Source organism: Eumetopias jubatus, unplaced genomic scaffold, assembly GCF_037043125.1.
Source record: "Eumetopias jubatus isolate StellerSeaLion01/CBP00866 unplaced genomic scaffold, mEumJub1_p1.0 scaffold_14, whole genome shotgun sequence".
Classification (NCBI taxonomy): domain Eukaryota; kingdom Metazoa; phylum Chordata; class Mammalia; order Carnivora; family Otariidae; genus Eumetopias; species Eumetopias jubatus.
The window spans coordinates 28622466-28640260 of NW_028274820.1; the positions used below are offsets into that span (position 1 = coordinate 28622466).

General features: G+C 35.1%; 1 protein-coding gene and 1 pseudogene across 1 annotated transcript in view; both read right to left on the reverse strand.

The window, feature by feature from the left end:
• Window positions 1-233: 233 nt before the first annotated feature.
• On the reverse strand, window positions 234-327 carry LOC114222377 (U2 spliceosomal RNA; annotated as a pseudogene).
• A 5913-nt stretch (window positions 328-6240) lies between these two features.
• PCLO (piccolo presynaptic cytomatrix protein) overlaps window positions 6241-17795 on the reverse strand; it is a 385912-nt gene continuing 374357 nt past the window's right edge. The window contains exons 23-25 of the mRNA XM_028119600.2: window positions 8973-9107; window positions 8409-8554; window positions 6241-6381 (exon numbers count right to left, since the gene is read on the reverse strand). Of these exons, the coding sequence (XP_027975401.2) occupies window positions 6241-6381; window positions 8409-8554; window positions 8973-9107 (422 nt within the window). The remainder of the gene's footprint in view (window positions 6382-8408; window positions 8555-8972; window positions 9108-17795) is intronic.

The window sequence follows — 17795 nt, forward strand, 5'->3', positions numbered from 1 at the left end:
TTTATTTGGAATTGTCGTTTGAACAGAGGTAAAAGATTTCAACATTTTGCCATCATAATTTTATTATTATGTTTTGATAGAAAACTATTTTTGTTCAATATGCTATCAGAGCTTTAAACTGTAGATGCGGGGATTTTTCAGCTCTTAAAGCCTAGATAATCAATAGCCAAATCGTTTAATCATCATCTAATTACCCTTTTCGATCTGACATTATCTTCAAAAAATGTTCCAAGATATGTTTTACCTAAGAATGCTATTAAAAGTTTGCCATATTAGATAATATACTTGATACTCCACTTGATCTTAGCCAAAAGGCCAAGAAGTGATAACATATCAGATAAAAATTGATCAAGCAGTGTCAGTGCATTCCTAAATGTAGTTATTTTTAAAGAGATAAGTAGAAAAATAAAAATTCAAGTTAAATAAATCTCCTATACTGTTTTAAGGTTAAGGAAATGATATATAACTTTCTTGCCACAGAGAGGATGTTATCAAAGAATATAAGAAACATAAAAGTTTACTCAAAGATGTCCCTGACTCATTAAGAAAGGTAAATTTGAGCATTAATAAGAATAATGGTTTTAATGAATTAAAACATATAAAATTCTGAATCACTAAATTCTTCTCCTGAAACCAATATTATACTAGTTAACTAGAATTTAAATAAAAACTTGAAACAAAAAAGTAAAAAAAAAAAAAATCACATTTGTTTTCATCCTTGAGAGCAATGATAATAAAAATAAAAACAAAAGCTTATTGGTCATCTTTGGAGGCTGATAGGGAACCATTTCTTATTTTGAAAAATGGTAGGTAAAGAAAAATTGTCCAACTTTTCTGCCTTTATCCTCACTTTCCTATACAAACTATACGACCGGGTAATCAACTATTGGTTGAAGGGAAGTTTATCCCTTCATTGATTGAATTAGAATATCACCATTTTGTAACATTTAGTTAATTAATTGATCTATACTAGCCATTGAGCACCAGTGGCTGTAAACAGGACAAAATGAAAGACAGCCAGACATGATATGCCTCCCAATGGAAGAATATAATGCCAGCCTTTGACCTTGAACATGAATCAGGTCAGATCTGTAGGGCAAAAGACCTGTAGGACAATACAGAGACAGAGGAACTTGTTAAGTACACCGTGAGTATGCAATCAGCAAAAATCCAATTTGGTAGAAAGACCAGGTTTCCTCAAAAAGTAAGATTCACTGAAAAAGAAGGAGTTGGCAGGAGAATATGTAGATTAAAAGAAGCTTAGAAAACATTTTAAAAATAAAACAGGAAAACCATGGGAGTATTTGTTTACTAGGCAGATGTCAGTGATAACTCAGCAAGTAATTATCATAAATATCAGGATGGTGGTTGCATTTAGGGTTTGGGAGGCTGTTGTGAGAGGGAGGGGTAAAATGGAGGTCTTAGGAGGTGACTGGCAAAGTTTAATTTCTTGACCTGGGTGGTGGTGACAAGAGTGTCTGACATACAATAATTGATTAAGCTATACATTTATTTAATTCTGTTTTCTGTGCTGGTTTAAAATTTATTTTTTGAACTGGGTGAATGAATGTATTTATGATATAATTTTCAGAGAAGATGTTATGAAAAATTCTATTTCTATAATAAAGTATGAACTTATCAAGTTGGTAAACACAAGAAGTCGAAGTTGACATTTTCAATATTTATTAGGAAGGCTGAGGCGACAGCCTTTTTATACAGCACAGTCGCATATGCTATCAAGATACATCTTGTATACAATCACAAAACCAAGACATTTTTTACATAGAGTAAAACTCAAGACAGATTTACAAGAGTTTTTAATACAATTCTCATGTATTTCAGTTCAATTTCTACAACCTTTAGCCCAAGAATTGGTACTTGTTCATCAGATTTTTCCAGAAAGATTTGGGTAGAACAGAAAAGAACACATTAGCAGATCACCAACACGGCATGCAACATGTAGTTAGAAACAAGACATATCTCCAAGGACTTTATTTTTTATTCTGAAATCAGTTTTATTAGATTTTTATTTTTTCAGACAAGATTTTTTTTCCATTAATATCAGATGTGTTTTTGTTAAGATATTAGCACACACATTAATCAGTAGTGGGAGCACCTGAGCACATCACCAACAAATATACAGACACAATCAAACGATAATCATATTCACATGCTGAATGCCAAATGAAATTAATATTTCAACTTTGTCTATTTTACCAAATGTATAGTTATGTACAGGGTAACCACTTAAGAAAATGCTCTCGATCTACCTATCAGATAAGGAATCATTCAATTACATGACTTTGACTTAATGGGTACCTTTAATTATGACAACAGCATGGAACATACAGAAAACATCAATGTGTCCTAGTCAATGAGAATATCTGTTTCACTCATTCATTTTTGTATTACATCAAAGGCAAGTAATTACTAAAGAGACGGCTCATAATTATTCATTGAGCTTTCTTTCACTTCCATGTCAAGCTCAAAAAGACGGAAACTCGCTCTGTCACATGGAGAGTTATAAACATATATATAGCTGTGGTTGGCTGCTTTTGGAATATTAGACATTATAGCAATGAAAATAAGTTTTTAAAAATATTGTTAGTTATGATTTAAATAATAAAGTAAAAAAATACTATAAACATCTTTATGATATCTTAATGAAATGAAACATCAATCAAATAATTTCTAATAAATTGGGCACAATATAGTATAGAATTTTATTTTACTTCACATGACCACCCACCTAGTGTCACTACCACTATCAACACTATTGCTACAACCATTCCTATAGTAAGAATCAATATCAGCTGGTTACCAGCTATAATATTCCCACAATATGACTATTTAAATGTGTGTGATCCACAAAACTAATTCCACTGATATGCTGAAAATATGCATTTATTTGTACGATTAGTTACAATATGGGCACATTAAGGAACAAAGACAATCACTGCTCCTTAGTCTTGGATACTCTTCTTTTCAACAGAAATGGTAAAGAAAGAGTTCAGAGTCACCAAATATCTTCTTAATCTTAAGTAAAAACAGGGGGAAACACCAACGTCTTGCTTATACCACCTACGTCTGTAATGACCATTCTGCAAATCCCCATCTGTTGTAAAAATTCACTCTGTGCTTTTGCTTCTACAGCTAGAAGTTTCTTTAGGACCAAATTTTGAACCAAGAAGCAACTCCAGTTTCTGATGACTCAGTGAAGTTGTGGGGAAAATTAAGATGCTTTTTGAGATATAGGTGTTGGAATTGGACTGATCGCATTATTGTTTAGAGATTACAAACTTTGTCATCAGTAAGATTAAGAAAAAAACTGCTTCCAAAAAATAAAAGAAATGAAAAAGTGGAAAATTATGTGCTGTGATATATACAAAAAAGTAAAAAAGACCAAGAGCCCTATTTGCAATTAAAAAAGAAACAACTTTGTTGTAAGAAGGGTAATCGACATCATTCAGAAGAAATGTGTTTGTTCGAGGATCAGTGTTGCATAGAATAATTCCCGTACAACTTAGGATTTTGGTCAGCTGCAAACTTGGCACACTGTGGCAGGATCTTATGCTCTCTGAAGGGGGATGCTGGTGCACAAAAAAGAAGCCCTATCGTTAGCTCTCTTGATTGACCTGGCCCCATCATCACTGGTTCCTCGGAACAAAGGGGCACCTAGAATGGAGAGACTCCTACCCTTTCAGGTCAAATAGCTACCAAGGGATGATCTTTGTTTTGGTGGCACCTCATTTGTGTTATTCTAAAAGAAATCGCAACTGGAATAAAGTCAAACTTACTGGTCATACAACCTCTCATCCATACACCTGGATGTACGTGGTTGCAGAAGAGGGCCTAAGGTGAGCTAGAGTTTCCTTTGAAGGGCAAATAGCAGAACCTTTTTGTTCAGAAAGAGATCTTCCGAAGCCTTCCCTTTCCCAACGATGAGTGATGATTACAAGCTCCCTAAAGTGCTCACTTCTGCTGGAAATATCCATAGCAACCATCAGCAGATCTAGATGTCTCTAAAAATAAAATCCTAGCAGGATCAAGTCTCCAGCAATCCCTTCCCTCATGCTTGTTGTAGAGCAGCATCAGTGGTGAAGGACACTGCATTATCAGGGAGGACAGGTAAAAAAAATAGAGGGAAGGAAAGGAACTGCTTTTTCCTTGGATTGGGGAAGAGTGCATGTGTATTTCTTTACGAATGTAATAAAGATATATAGCCTGGAATTTATTAGAAATTGTTTTATTTTTAATGTTTTACATTTAATCAATTCCTCTCAAATTTAAATTACGTTTTTCTTTAAAAGTGAGAAAATTCCATATCCAACCAACATATTTGGAGGTGATTTCTCGAAACCCACTAAAACCTCACCTTTGAATGAAGAAGCAGCTTTTAAACTCAGAATGCTCTGGGGAGCAATTTATTTTGGGAGAGGATATGGGAATAGTATAAGATTGGTATGATTCATTTCATTTATAATAACCCACTTTGAAAATCATTTTGATTTAAATCTTCACCTTTTCTCAGGTTCAATGCAAGTTCGTATTTTAAAGAAAAACCATTAGTTTTGGAGTGAATACACTACTCTTATCCAAGTCAATGTTTACCATCGGTATGGCGGATGTTCTTGCATATAAAATTTGAGAAATAAGGAGCTGCATAGTAATTATTCCTTACTTTATGTATAAAACTATATCTGGAAATGTGCTTTCTTTTTTTTCCTCACAGTTCACTTGGCTTGATCATCCCAACATCCCATTAGGAAGGGTAGGAATATGTAATTATTTTTATCCTACAGATAAGGAACTGGGGGAAAGTGACTTTAAGTGACCTGTGCAAGGTGACACAGTTAGTCAGTGGCAGGACCAAGACAGAAGCCAAGCTTTTCATCCCAGCTGAGTGCATTTCCTACAACTCCATTCTACTTCCTTTGTCTATAGTGTTGGTTGATGGAGAAGAGGATGCTTCATTTCAATGACTTGGACATTGGTCCTTTTATTCCATATTCATAAAATAGCTCAAGTTAATATAATCTCAATATAATGTTGACTTTTCACCTATTTTTGCAATATTGATGACCTTGATCACTGCAATATTGTCACTAACAGAGAAAAATGGAGCACTAGGAAGAACTTGAGTTTGATGTCAGGGTTTTCATTATACAATCAGTTAATGCGCTAAGGACAAAAAAAAAGCATTATGGAAGAGCAGGAAATGACACCAAGTGAATTAATCCATGTCACAGATTAATAGAATTTGTTTGCCAGAGGAAGAATTTTCTCTCTTTCAACACCTCACTCAAGAGAAAGGAAATATGTGGAATAACATTTATTTGCAATTCCACAAAGAACAACTTATCAGGCTTCCTGGAACATACCATTTTAATCTATGCTCTTTGGTATGTACAGTGAAAATGTATTGGCTTAATGGTCAGTTAAGGAAATTTTGATGTTTTCAACCAAGGGTCCAATATTTTTGTGGGGCAACAGTCAGTGCGAGCCAGTCATGGCTTTATTTCTAGATAAATGTAATTCCATTTCTATTTTGTATTATCTTCGCTCTACATCATTTCATATTATACAAATGTGCTTGTAGGACATGAATTCCAAAGTTGGCGATGCTCACGCTTATAACATCTAGACAGAAAGAAAACCTAAAAGCCATAATTTCTCCATCTCCAGTATCCTTTCCCTCTGAACACAACCACCTCACTTCTAGTCTTGAACGCGTACTGTAGTTGTATCCTATGTCAGAATCTAAAAACAGTAAGTCGTCTGAGAGAAGATGAAGAAGAAAGATCTTTAGACTCCTGAAAACTGAGACTTGTTACATCACTTCTTTCCTTTCAAGCAAGGCTCTCTTGCGTAAATGATCAACTTTGTCTTGCATGAGGAACCGTATTAATATTTGAGCTGGTGCCTTTACTATAGTTCAGCTCTGCTCAACGATTTGTGCATTAAGTAATCAAAATAGCTCTCGCTCTTTTTCTTGAGGCAATCCAAGGACTCAAAGCTCTTTTTTTTTTTTTTTTTTGGTCTCCAATATATGAACTTTTTTCATTTGAGTTTTTTTCTGTGTTCCACAACAAAACAATTCACAAAGCTTTAAGTATGTGTTTGTCTGTTGTTCCTCCTCTCACGTTTACCCCTTTAAAAACACTGTAGAATAGTATCCAACTCTAGTCTTGATTTGAGATTATTTAGAGCAGTTTCTATACCCTGAGCAGACACATTTCTTCAATGGGTTTGTGTAGGACTGACCAAAAGTTTGTGCCAGTTGACTATTCTTTTTCTGAGATCCACTTTGTCAAGCCAGATACAGGCTTCGCCAATCAAGGTCTTTTTCATAAACTTCCCTCCATTAGAGAAAAGTAAAATCTAGAAAAAATAGCCAAAATTATATATACTTGCATATATTTTTCAACTTTTTTTAAAGGACACTTGATCATCAAAGAAATAACACGGACAAGAAAGGGTGAGGGGAAGTAGCAGCTATACATATAAGAAAACTAATCCTCAAGATGTCCTCAAAAGATGTGCAGAATATTAATTAATTCACACCAGCATTTCCCAAAGGAAAAGACACATCCTGGAGGATATGAGAATTTTAGATGACATGTATTAGCAGTTACTTCTGACTAGGTTTATGCTTATATGAATGGAAAGTTTCTCAAAAGCACTTTGCTAGGTACATTTTCTACTACTTTATGAAATATTAACTCAAATATGAAATTATTTGAGTGCTGAATAAATAAATAAGAGCTCACAAGGCAGATAAAACACAACATTAATTTTATTTAACATTCAGTTACTGGTGATTTTACTAAGGTATGTACTACCAAAGTGCTTTCTTGTCATATGTAGAACTTAGGTTAGTTGAAACGCCATAGGATTTCAGACTCAAGACATTTTTTTTTCTTTTAGAGAGGAGTTGAAGGAAAGGTGGAGAGCATTAGTGGTGCTAACCATGAATCCTTGACAATTCTCTTTTGCTCTCTCTCTTTTCAGAATCTCCTTTAGAAAATTCATCTTCCTTCTTGGCTAAAACCTTACTTTTAGGTTTCTGACTTCAAAATCTACATTTCTAGTTATAACTATCTCTTCTGGCCTCCGGTTTTGGGGTTTCAGGTGGTCTTGTAGATTTTCACTTGGATCCTGCTTTCTTATCAAATGTATCACATTTCAAACAAATGTGTGATCTTTCTCCCTCGCTGTCCGCTCTCTAACCCCTTAATCTCCGTGGATGACACATTTGTTCACACAGACTGCAGGGCATCCTTTATTTTTTTCTTTTATTTCCACTCTAATGTCTGTCAGTACTCTCAATACAGTTTTAGCTTGGTAATATTCTTTTGTCTTTAGTGTAGGCCTTAAGTGCCGGTATCATGGTGTCACTCTTCCCATGTTTTTTCATCTCTTTCCTCCTGCCTCCGTTTCCCTCTTTCATTCCTTGTCCCTACATCTACTGAAGACACACTATGTATCAGCATTGTATGAGGCTGTAGAACAAAGAACAATACAAGCCAGGCCCTGTCCCAGAGAAGAGGAAGATATGGAAGCAGTGACAGGTAAGGGCTGAGTTTACACTGAAAGACTGTGGACCGGTGGGGATGGGTGGAGAGAGATGAAGAAGACAATTTTGAAGGGGAAGAAAAATAGGAGCAAAACATTAGAGGCTTAACCTGATTTGAAAAGACTGTGGTGTGGCTGGAGTATAGAGTGCGCTCCTCTATACAAGGAGATGAGATTAAATCCTTGCAAAGAGAGCTCACCTTAGAGGACTACGAATGAGGCCGGATATGGGTGAGTCACTGAAGGGCTTTCATGAACCTGCTAGCCAGGGTTGTTATCTATCTACCTACCTATTTTTAATTCAAGTATACTTAACGTGCAGTGTTCCATTAGTTTCAGGTGTACAACATAATGAGTCAGCAGTTCGATACGTTGCTTCGTGCTCGTGACAATAGGTATGCTCCCAACCCCTTCACCTATTTTAACCCATCCTCCCACCCTCCTAGCCAGTGTTTTTAAAAGATACCTCCACCAGCAGTGTGATGGAATGAATTACGAGGGCAAGACACGGATGGCAAGGAGGCCGGGTATACTGCTAAAATGATCTGAGTAATAAAGATGAGGACTCAAAGAGGATTAGTGCCAGTGAGCATGGAAATAAATCTATATAAAATAAACTGAGTAGTCAGAATAGAGACGACCTGGTAGCTAACTGGATGAGTGAGTGGGCTGTGGAATTCTAAAGGGCCACTGGGAAGACACCTCTAAGAATTAATGAACTTGTAAGATGTCACATACTGTATGATCGGTATACACATGTTAAATAACTGAATGGAAAACAAATCCTGGGTGAACAAAAATTTTAAAACAGTAGCAATATAATATAGAATTACCTGAAGAGAATGTCCAGCAGGACTGAGGCTGAATCTAAAAGTTTCATTGAATGAAGGCTCTCTATCATGTCGGCATACTCTCGTTTTTTTCTTGATCACCTTTTTCTGGGTAGAGATGTTCATCACATATATTTTTACATATAAATCTGAAAATAAGAATTCGGCTTGTAAAGTGTCCATGACTCATACAATTTTCTGTTGAAAGAATTACAATTGTACACTGAGAGCTCTTGTATATTTTACACGAAGCTAGCAGGCTGTGCTCGACTTGTTTCGGACAACATAAAGTGATTAAAAGACACGCCAACTTTCTTAGCAATTCAGTTTTCCTGTTGTATGGTAAATACAGTACTCACTCTAAGATTACGTGTTGAGAAAATTTAGCTAAAAACTAGTAAAATATCAACTTATTTCTACGTAAGAGAAATTAATTCTTATTTTTCATTTTTCAGATGTATTTGGTGTACAGCCCAAATTATACTCTACATTTTCCAGATTATTTAGGACATATTCCTACAGAATTCCTAGGTGTATGACACTGCCCATTATCATAAAATTAGATACCTGGTAAGTGATCGGGAGATTTAAATTTGTAGGTGATATTTCTGCACTGGAGAATCTCAACTATTAGTTGTTCACCATCTGTCTTCATTTCCTTCTTCAGTGCAATCTTGATTTCACCCATTACCTGAGTTTTGGCTGGAAGAATTTAATAAGAATGTTAAGGAATACGAAATATCATCTATTAAATGTTTAATTCAGAAATTCATTCTTACATTTGTTTATTGCTTATCAAGTGTTGAACACCTTACTGTATCCTGTGGATACACAGATGAATAAAATATAGTCCGAGCCCTTATGGAGTATAATATCTCTTGGGGAGACTGATAAATTACACACTTACAACAAAGTGTGTTAATATAACAACAAGCTAGTAAAAAGGGAGGTATGGAAGGAATGCAAGTCGATAAGTATTACTTCACTGTAGATTATTAGGCCAAAAGAGGAAACAGATGAGACCCCAAGAAGACAGATATCCATCAAAATAATATAATTTTCATTTAATCTATAGGAAATCAGTCATGTGAAATACAAGAGTTGTTTGCTAACAATTGCTCATTACCAGGCTTGCGCAAGAACATTTGCTACCACAACTAAATGTTGTTATATGTTCTTTCTACTTCCTTTCTTTTCCTGTATGAAAGAATAGCCAACAAGAATATGTAGTAGTGAAACTGCACAAGGGAAAATACCATGAGAGACTTAAAATGAATCCAGTGTATTTCTTTCAAGCGTTTATCTTGGATCTTTGTATCACTGAAGAAGCTATTCATGCTACGTCATGTTCTTTAATGATTCACCCTTGCCTCTGTCAACTCGTATTTGCATCCACTTCTCCAATCACCAACAAGTATTTTATTTCCCACCCTACACTGTGATAAGCACTCTGTTAGGAAGAATGGGTACAATGGTGAGCCAAAACACACATGCTTATCAGTTTTACGGTTTTTCCACCTATTGGGAAGAAAGCCTTAATGAATTATTTTCACCAATAAATGTAAAATTAGAAAAAGAGAAAAGGTAATGAAATACAAGAGCACGGTTCCAAGAGTGCCTGTGGAAGTATTGCTCGAGCTGAAACCCGAAGGATGAGAGTTAACTAGTTGAAATGGATTAAGAACATGCTACAGAGAAGGAACAGTGTGCTCAACAGGAGGGAACATCATGGAACTGAGGAACTAAATATATGTTCATGTGATTATGACATATTGTTAATTGGCACCATGTTAAGAATTTGGTTTTTATATTTAGGACAATAGGAACCTACTGAAGGTTTTTAAGTTTGGATAAAGATCACTTGTTCTCAGACATCTTGGTTTCAGACTTCTTTACATTCTTAAAAAAAATGGAGGGTCCTCAAAGAACAATTGTGTGTATTATAGCTATCAATATTAGAAATTTAACATTTCTAATTAAAACACAAAGTTAGATATTCTAGAATACTTATTGATTCCATTAAAATGACAATAATCTACTTATAAATAAATATTTTTATGAAAAATAACCATATTTTCCAGAACAAAAATATATAGTGAGGAAAGCTGTTTCATATTTTTTTCAAATTTCATTAATGTTTTGCTTAATAAAGGATTAAGCTGGATTCTCATACCTATTTCTATATTAAATCCAATTCAATTTGTTGTTTTAGTTGAAATGTATGAAGAAAGTCCAATCTCATACAAATAGTTGGAAAAGGGAGAAGTATTTTAATATCCTCTTTAGATAATGTTAGATAATTAAAATTTGACAAGTGGTAATTTCTGGAATCTGAAATCATATCAATGGACTTTTGAACTGTTACTTTAAAATAGATCAGTCTATCCTGCATTTTTTTTTTATCTTGCATTTTGAATGGATCTTTTAACTATGCCTGTCTTGGTAACAGCATATTGTTCATTTTGGAAAATACTGGTTCACTGAGTTAGGCAGGTCTTGTTGACACATTTCATAAAATATTTAAAGCACATGCGTTAATATCACCACCAATATAATCGAAAGGGTCTTTGAATATTGAGAAGGCTCCAAGCTCAGGAAGGCAAGTTTTCCAAAGTTCTATTTTTATTTAAAAGCCGAATTTCATCACTGACAACTAGCGTCACTTGTTTTTCATAAAGTGACAAGTTCACTTTGTTAATTGTTGACAATAAGTAGCATTTGTTTATCAGTTATTCTTTTTAGCAAAAATTACACTTCTTATTAAATAGGCTAGCTCAGCTTGCAACTCCAAAAAAAAAAAAAAAATTACACAAACAGGTTTCCTCAAGTCGACTATCACAATTTGGCAGGCAGCAAAGTGCTTTAGGTATATTTCTCATTTCATCACACAGAATTAGAAAGACATGTACTTAAGGGTCTAGACTTAATAACAATAATTTTAACTTCCTCATTAAGGACAGTCTTAAATGAAACTGACATTTTCCTTATAAGTGAGTGGAGTTAAAAAAATAAATACAGTGACTATTAATATAGTTTGGTGTCACTACCTTACCTTGTGCTAAGTCCCCAGCAGTTTACTGCATCATTGCTTTTGCATTATCAATGCAAATGGCAACACAGTGAAAAGGTAAATAATATCTTAGTATATTTTAAAAAATAATTTTGACTTCATGCATGCACGTAGACAAAATATAGAATACAGACTACAGTTGAGTAATCTTTGAGAGGAAACTAAAGTAACAAAAGCATTATGTGCAAAATCGTAAATATATTAGATGGTGGTGATTTAATCCTTTTGATTGAATTTTGTCACATTTCGGGGATGTGTTATTTTGATGAATTTCTTTCCTGGATCAAGTGTTTGATTAAATTAATTTAACTTTTTATGCCTGGATGTACCCAGACATGTAGAGAAATCTCTACCAATACCAATAACCAAGGTCCAAAAATACAGGAAACCATCCTCTACACTGAAACACAAATCTTCTGGATATAATTACATCGTCATAGTTTAGCAACCAACAATTGTAGATACTTCGCAGCAGTCTGATGTGAGCTTTACTCTCAAGAAACTCAAGAAAATAAAACGCAAGCCAAGGATTTTATATACAGTTCAATTGTCTTTCAAGTATGAAGCCTATAGTTTTAAGCATAGAAAAACTCAGGAATTCTATACAAAAATTGATTCTCTGAGAAATACACCACGGATGCATCTCATTAAACCAAAGAGATAACTAGAGAAACTTCAGCACAAGGGCTGATAGTGAGTATTTAACGTATTTAACTGTAGAGCTAAGGCTAAAGCAGGAGTGAGGACACAGGTGGGTGGGAGAACAGCATTTGTTATGTATTATGACAGTATTAAGAATAAAACTAAAAATAGATGGAGGCAGAAGGGAGAGAAAGGGGAAAGTAAAGTGAGATTATTGATTTTTGTATAGGTAATAGGTAGGTAAACAAAGGATGCACCCTAAAATTAGCAAACCAGATAGTAAATGGTGAAGTAAGAACAAGAATTATAAATGGTATAAATAAAAAGGAAATCATTAAAACAAAGATACAAATCTTTCTTAATTACAGAAATTTTTTTCAAATCAAAGACACCAAAAGGAAAAAGAAATATAATAAATATACACAATAATTACAAGACAAAATGTAGAGTTGCAATCAAACTTATCTCTATCAGTTAATATAACTAGGTTTAGCTAGCATATCTTTAGAAAGGCTTTAAGACTGGCTCATAAAGCAAAGCTTAAGTCTATGATAAGATTTGGTTTTGTTTCAAATAGTGAAAAATACATCAATTATAAGCATGGCAGGTATCTGGAAAGCATAAGAGAGTAGGGGCCGGACTGTTATTATCAGACAATATGATTTAGGGCACAATGCAGTAAACAAGACACAAAGGGGCCATTTGATCAAGCCAAGGATACATAAATCCTAGTGAAGATATAACAATTATGAAGATGTATGTACCGGAAACTATAACATGAGATGAAAGGCTTGTAAGGTGATGAATGAGAAAAATAGTAAAAGACTTCTATACAACCCTTGTCACGCAAGACAGGCCAAATAGACCAAAAGAAGCAAAAACATAGACTATTGAGACATTATAATCAATAAAGCAGATCTCGTGTATATTTATTAAATACCGCACCCTGATAACAGAGAACCTATCTTTTTTCTCAATTATATATGGAACATTCCCAAAATTGATCACATACTGAGTTACAAAGAAGATATCAGTAAGTTCTACAAAATGAAGCTATTACAAACATTGATCACACACAAAAAGCCTTCAATTAAATAATTCTTGGGTGAATGGTGACATACAGTGAGAAAAGACAGGAGTTCTGAAAAATAACGATAATAAGAACAACCACGTGTCAGAGTCTATGAGAGTTAAAGTGTAATGCTGAGAGGAAAATCTCAGCTTGAGATTGGCAATCCCGGCTCATCGCTCAGAAGGTCTGAGGGTTTCAGTAGAATCAGGAAAAACGTCCAAGGCTCCCCATTTCCTGGAGCTCTAAAATGAAGTCGGTGAAAAGCCCAAAGCAGAGACTATCTTCTCCCGGGAATAAGACAGCTTGGCTTGGTGGAGTGAATGCTAGCAAAGAAAAACCAAACCAAACCAAAAGAAAACACCCCACAAAAACATTTAATCCAATTTCAAAAGGGGGAGAAAATCTCATCAACCAGGCCAGCAAATCTATATGTGCAACAGCTCTCTGTCTTTCCTCCGAAGCCATACAGAAGTGGAAAGAACACCATCTCTCAAACCTGCCCCTGGGCTGGAGGGAAAAAGGATTCTAACTAGGGAAGGAGGGAGCCAAGGGAAATTCGCTCCCACTAGTTGGAGCCAGTAGAAGCTGTGGATAGAACTGATGACAGTAATGAGCATGCGGGAATAAAACAGCAGGACAGATCTTTTTCTGGGAGAAATTCGTTTTTATAGGTCATAGTCCTCTTTTGCAGCCCTTAAAACCCCACACGCTAAGCATGTGGTATTAGTTGTTGTTTTCCACCTTCTCCTATGGGAAAAAAGGTGGAATTAAGCTTGCTAATTACAGTTCTCGAATCCTCACGTTGCGTGCTTCTTTCTTGGAAGGTTAAATTCACGCGCTTCACAGCATGGTACTTGTGAAGCTCTTGATAATTTTCTCCTGTCGGGAGGCTGGTCCAGCTTGCTCTTTAACGTTTCTATTAAAGGAAGATAGGGACATGCCTGCTTGAGATCACGTTAATTGTGAGCCATCACTGTCAATCATGTCTTCGCCCTTTCACACGTTCAGAATGCCTTTGTCATCTGGAGCAGATGCGGGATGGCGACGGAAACCCCCCGGTCCACTGTCGCCACAAGGGGGCAGCAGCTCCAGATCGAAAATCGATCCTACTCTGGAGAAGACATTTATCCTACCATATGATACATAAGCACGATTTGAGAATAGAAAGAAGGGGGGGAAATAGAAGAGGAAGGGATGAAAGGATGTTGAGAGCACAGTTCAAAAATGAGATGACAAAAGATGGGATTACAGTGCTAAAATACAGATAGTCTCATTTTAAGACTGTTAATGAATTAGAAACACCATGGAACAAAGTTGAATGAGATAGAAATCAATACTATTCACATGGAGGGAAGAAAGGCTTAGGATACTATAGAAAGGAAAACAGAGAGTAAAGAAGGTAGAAAACAGGGATAGATATGTCGAACTGAGAAATATGATCCAATATAACTGATGGCTCAGAAAAAAAGGAAATTCAAGAGCTTAGGAAATCACATTTACTTAAAATATAAAGGTATTTATCTGAAGTAACAGAAGACTAAATCTGTGGATCAAAAGAGCATCCTGTATTCCTGAAAATATTGATTAGTTGATATACTGATATATCCCCGTTAAAGCTACTTCAGAAATACAGAAAACATTTTTGAAGGAACCAGGGGAAAAAATAAGTCCCCTGAATGAGTACATTGATGTAGAAAAAAAGTAGCTTTTCGATGATATTTAAAAGCCTGTGGCAGAGGATACAGAGGACATACTAACGAGAGAAAGGAAGGAAGGGAGGGAGGGAGGGAGGGAAGGAGGTCGGACGGAGGGAGGAAGGAGGGAGGAAAGAAGAAAAAAACTTGAAGATGAAATCAAAGAGGAAGTAAGTGGAAATGTGCTGATTTCCTTTAGGCAGGGAGTTAATAAAATTTAAAGTTGAAATATGGTATTGAAAATCATCATTGCTCAACCTCTTAATATTTTCAATTTTGCTTCTTAGACTTAGGGAGATCTTTTATAAATGAATAGGGTAAAATATATATTGAAATTAAACTATTCCTTTGTTTTCACCATGATATATCCCCTTCATTAAATTAAAAAAGAAACAGTATAATAATTTTTGGACAAAGACCATGAATAATTGAATTCTATTAAAATTATTTGTGTCCCCCTATCTCTTTAGCTAAAGTGCTCCAACTAAGTATAACTGTCAAATTGACTTATTTTTAACTTGCACAGCTTTCTTCTTTCACACTCTCTGGTGCTTTATTCTCCATTAAGATATGCAGTGCTCTTCTCACTTTTTTTTCTCAGAAAAAAAGTATATATATATATATATACGATCTTTGAAAAACATGTGTAGGTCATATCTACATGCACACATTTATACACATGCTATATCTATACCTCCATCTGATTTATATTTTTAGAGAAGTGCATTTTAAGAAAACGACCATTAACAGAACACAATAATCCTTTCACAAGAAATAAGGTCGGTATAACCCCCATTTTACAGGTGTGAACACAGTGGCTTAGGTGTTTTAAGTAACTTGCCAAATGGCTAAGGGGTCCGGGCAGAACTTTAACCTAGATTTTCTGATTTTAAGTCCAGAGCTCTAGTCTCTCATGAAAACCTTGTGTTTTCTTATATGATTTTTACAGTTATTGTGATGAGCACTGAGTAATGTGTAGAATTGTTGAGTCATTGCAATGTACACCTGAAACTAACAACACTATGTTAACTATACTTCTAAACAAATACATAAACAAACAAACAAATAAGTAAATGAATAAAATAATGTTTTGGGTTTTTTGGAGACAGAAATGCTGTAAATGCTGGATTTCTTTTGAAATTAAGAGCAAAGTTCAAAAAAAAAAAACCCCAAAATAAAGAGCAAAGTTCAACTGAAAAAACCAACAACCATATTTCGGACAAGAAATCCTAAGAGTATTCAAGGAAAAACATTAAAATGATGCTAGCTAGCTCTAGAAGTTAGAAAAGAGGCTGCCCTGACATCTTGAAGGAAAGTATTTGGAAGAGAATGATGTGCTTAAATAAACATTTCATTGAAGATATTAAGCACAAGATAGATTAAAGACATAATACATACATTTTTTTTAAATATTATTGGAATGAAGGGATTTTCAGAGGCCATTTTGCTATTTTATTTTGGCCACACTCAGGACCTTAGCAAGCAGAGAAGACAGCAAGCAACTGTGGGTAGTTGATTCAAGGTTATTATTTGCCCATCTCCCTTTGACATGACAAGCATTTTTTTTTTCTTAAAGATTTTATTTATTTATTTGGGAGAGAGAGAGAGAGAAACCGTATGAAAGGAGAGAAGGTCAGAGGGAGAAGCAGGCTCCCCGCTGAGCCGGGAGCCCGATGTGGGACTCGATCCCAGGACTCCAGGATCACGACCTGAGCCAAAGGCAGTCGCCCAACCAACTGAGCCACCCAGGCGCCCATGACAAGCATTTTTAAAAAAATTTTTTTCTTTTAAGTATGCTCCACATCCAACATGGGGCTTGAACTCAGGACTCTGAGATCAAGAGTCACGTGCTCTACCAACTGAGCCAGCCAGGCACCCCATGCTGTGGGTTGATAAAACCATAGCTAGAAGTTATTGTCCACATCACTTATGCAGCTTATGTACAGTAAACAACAAAATGGCAATAAATAATTCCCAAAATATTCATAATTGTATGAGATCCTACATGGAAACCATCTAAACGTACAAAATAATTTTTGAAAGTGACTATGGATTGAGAAAACCGTTTTTTAACATTATCAGTATCTGCAACACTACGCTGTGCATCGTGTAAATCGAGGTTTACTCTTTCTCAGAATTCTAAGAAATCGATTGCAATCTGAGCAGCTTTTGTCAATGGGAGACCATTTTAGGCAAAACGTTTCTTTGGAGGCATTGTTTACTTAACTGAAAGTGAATAAAATGTGGAAAAGAAAAGAAAGAAGGGCGCTTTGTAAAAGGAAAGTTTGTGTAAGGAAAAAAAAGCATAGAGTGAATAAAATTCTCATCGACACACAGGTTTCCTTGCAAATTTCCATTAATAAATACTACATACCAAAGCCGCAGGTCATGGGTACTGGCAAATGAAGTCTGAATTGGTGTTAGGTAGGATGTATATTTAGCCCTGAGCGTCTATCACCTCAAAATTTGTTACTTAGCTCCTATCACTCATTCTAAATCTAAGCAAAGTCTAAAGTGGAATTAAGGTGGAGTTTCAAAATCAGGAAACCTGGATGGCAGGCCAGTCGTTAAATATCTCTGTTTTGTGTTTCCTCGTACTATAAAGTGATGACATATAATAAGATTATTTATGAATCATTTATAACATCTCTTTCAGCTTTATAGGATAATAAATTTGTGAACATTTTCTGATATTATATAAATATGATTTAGTCCCGGCCCTTTACTAAACATCTTCTATTCTATATAATTTTCTCTGTTTACTCAGGATTTCTAAACCCAGCCATTACAGAAAGTCTGATTAATGTCCTAATACCTGTTAATACCCAAAATAGTGATGTATTTTCCCTCATGTATAATTGTATTTTTCTTCCTTTCAATTGTTTCTATTCTATCAGTTTCAAGTCTAAACA